General features: G+C 33.6%; 1 protein-coding gene across 1 annotated transcript in view; it reads right to left on the reverse strand.

Moving 5' to 3' along the window:
- LOC107301069 (solute carrier family 13 member 1-like) overlaps window positions 1-2,462 on the reverse strand; it is a gene marked incomplete at both ends in the record, with an annotated part of 8,676 nt that extends 6,214 nt beyond the window's left edge. Inside the window, 4 exons of the mRNA XM_029287085.1 lie at window positions 11-78; window positions 463-566; window positions 2,142-2,243; window positions 2,364-2,462. Coding sequence (XP_029142918.1) covers window positions 11-78; window positions 463-566; window positions 2,142-2,243; window positions 2,364-2,462 — 373 coding nt within the window. The remainder of the gene's footprint in view (window positions 1-10; window positions 79-462; window positions 567-2,141; window positions 2,244-2,363) is intronic.
- Window positions 2,463-2,832: the final 370 nt, after the last annotated feature.

A 2,832-nucleotide genomic window follows, 5' to 3' on the forward strand; every position in this document is an offset into this window, starting at 1 on the left:
TTGGCTCAACAAGAACAAGAAAATCTGTTGAGTAAACTTCAAATCCTGTACTTGCACCACAAAATGTTATATAATTGTCTATAAAGCCCAATGACTGGGTACATACATTTTACTAAGTATAAATTTAAAAAGTTACATTAGGGCAGAGGTTAATGTATAAATGACACACAAGGATCTATGTCATAGAAACTTGGGTAGTAAGTTTCTTTACTTCAGAAATGTGTTTTTTTCTGATCCACTTAACTTCCACTGTCTTGGAAAGGGAGGTCTTATTAGAAATAAATCTCACAATTGATTTGCAGTATGCATATTCAAATGGCTGTATGTAAACATTGTAGGCCAGATGAATTTCAGAAGAATCCAATATGTATGTATTTATGTGTGTATGTATGCATGCATATGGTTGCATAATTTTTTAAATTAAGCAATTGCAGCAAAAATGGGCAAAGAAATATACTCAACTGTTTTCTCCATTTGAAGTTCTAGACAATCTTTTTGCAGGAATAATGAAGAAGAGGAGCCCAATTAGTAAAGCCACTGTTGAATCAGTAGCATAGCCTGGATATCTAAGGAAAGAGATATTTACTTAGAAAATAAATATTACAAGTCTAGGAAAAGAATGTTGTGATTATCTTTCAGCAAAAGTATTCATCAACCCAATTAGACTTATTTATACTTCAGTATATTTCAGAAGTATTTAATTGAAGGTATTGGGAACTCTATTGGGTTAGTAATCAAATTTACTTTATCTCTGAAGAAACACCACAGTAGCCTAAAAAAGAATATAAAAGAAGCATTTTTTTAAAAGGTATTGTAAAAAGGTATTGTCAGTAACTATAAAAAGGCTTGATAGCATCTGGCAAGCATCCCAGAAAAATCATTCCTGGCAAAATAAAATCTGTAGGATTATATGGGCCTAGTTTGAACTGACTCTGAGAGCATCCTCTGGATTGAAAAGCTCCCCATTTTAATTTGTTTGTTTGTTTGGCTGGTTGGTTGGTTGTTGTTGTTGTTTTGCCAAGAATTCTGAATTTTCTGTCATATCAGACAGAGATAAAAAATTTCAGGGAACATGCAGAAGCTTTTAAAATGATAGCTGTAACATTCTCAAGGCCTTGACAAGTCTCTTAGTAGCGCTATTTTAGCATCACGAGAGCTCTTTAGAACTAAAAACTGCCCGGCTTTCCTTTAGGTATCATGGCATAAAATATGTAAAACATATTCATAGATAATAAGGTATTCTGCAGTGTCTATAAAGAAAAACTAATGGTAAACCTCACATGAACCATTCTGTATGGTGTTCTTATAGTTGTATGTGTTGCCATGGAAATTTCCTGGAACTAAATGTAAATAATATTTGAAAATAAAATCTGGAAAGAAGATTTTATATATGCACACACATACAAAACTTCATATTTAATAGCATATGTAAATCAGCCAAATGAACTCTTGAGTATTCACATGAAATTTCATGCCAGAAGCAGAATATAATGGATATTTAAAACAGCTAATAAGAAATCATAATTGTGGTGAAAATCTAACAGAGAAAAATAAAACCATAAGAAGGTATTATTATATTCCAGGTAAAGAAATGACTCTTACATAATGTTTATTTAATACCTTCAGCTTAAAAAAACCCAAAATATTGATCTAAAACTTTAGATCTAAACAAATTAGATATTAGATCTACCTTTAGATCTACCTTTAGATCTACCTTTAGATCTAAACAAATTAGATCTACCTTTAGATCTACCTTTAGATCTAAACAAATTAGATATCCTACTCTAGATGCAAGGCTAAATGGATGAAAATGGACTAAATAGAGACAGATCCCCAAAGTGTCAGCTATCCAGATACCTACAGTACAATATTTTAGCATATATATAACTTGATTCATTCAATCATTTTTGGTAGTGGAATAGAAAGTTAGAATTTCACTTCCTCTGTTCCTAGTCAATAACAATCACATGCTTATGGCTTTCTGAATACCAGGGAGACATGTTTTTTAAAAAAGGCATTGTCTCTTCCTCTACACATTCTAATAGATGTTTAAAGAAATATTTGGTACTACTATCTGGATTTTTCCATATAATAAATTATAGAACCTCCTAAAAATTGTGCAGCATGGCTTATTGACTTACTCTGGAAATAAAGCAGACCAGCCAGGGATGAATCCTGGATCTCTAGTAAACCATAACAGGGCCATCAGAAGGAACAGGACAAAGGTGACAACTTCAGGGTAGCTGAAACAAAAACATCATGTATTGACCATCACCCTTTGAACTGATTTGCTTTGATAGTATTGTAATATTTCTTTGATAGCATTTGTAATATTTCTTCTGTGGATTAGCCAAATGCATTACCTTATTGGGCCAAGTTTCTTGTATTCTTCTTTGATTACTTGTGCTGAAGCTTGTTCTCTAGATGTCTTTTCTTTGCCACACTGGAACATTTCTTTCAAGCTGAAATGAAAAGTGAATAGATATAGCTTGTTATAATACCTGTTCACCAGAAGATAGGTTCCACTTCTGATGACTGTCTAAAGACCTTCTTGAGGACTAGGTTGGTCCAAAAGAATGGCTGGCTTTCTTCCTTTGAAAGATCTCATGGGCAGTCCAACATACTGTGTTGCGTAAGATCCAAAGAAAGAGAATGCCACAATGTCCTGTACAATAACTGACCTGCCTGGGAGAGCAACATGAATAACGGACCAATGCCCTCTATCCTAGCTAAGCAGCAAGGCAGCTGCTAGATCACTGGGCAGGATGTTTTTCATTTACAGTACATAGCTCCAATACTTTCCTATGATTCCTTGTTTGACGTAGCATACTG

This window comes from Protobothrops mucrosquamatus, unplaced genomic scaffold (assembly GCF_001527695.2).
Source record: "Protobothrops mucrosquamatus isolate PMUCROS unplaced genomic scaffold, P.Mucros_1.0 scaffold9855, whole genome shotgun sequence".
Classification (NCBI taxonomy): domain Eukaryota; kingdom Metazoa; phylum Chordata; class Lepidosauria; order Squamata; family Viperidae; genus Protobothrops; species Protobothrops mucrosquamatus.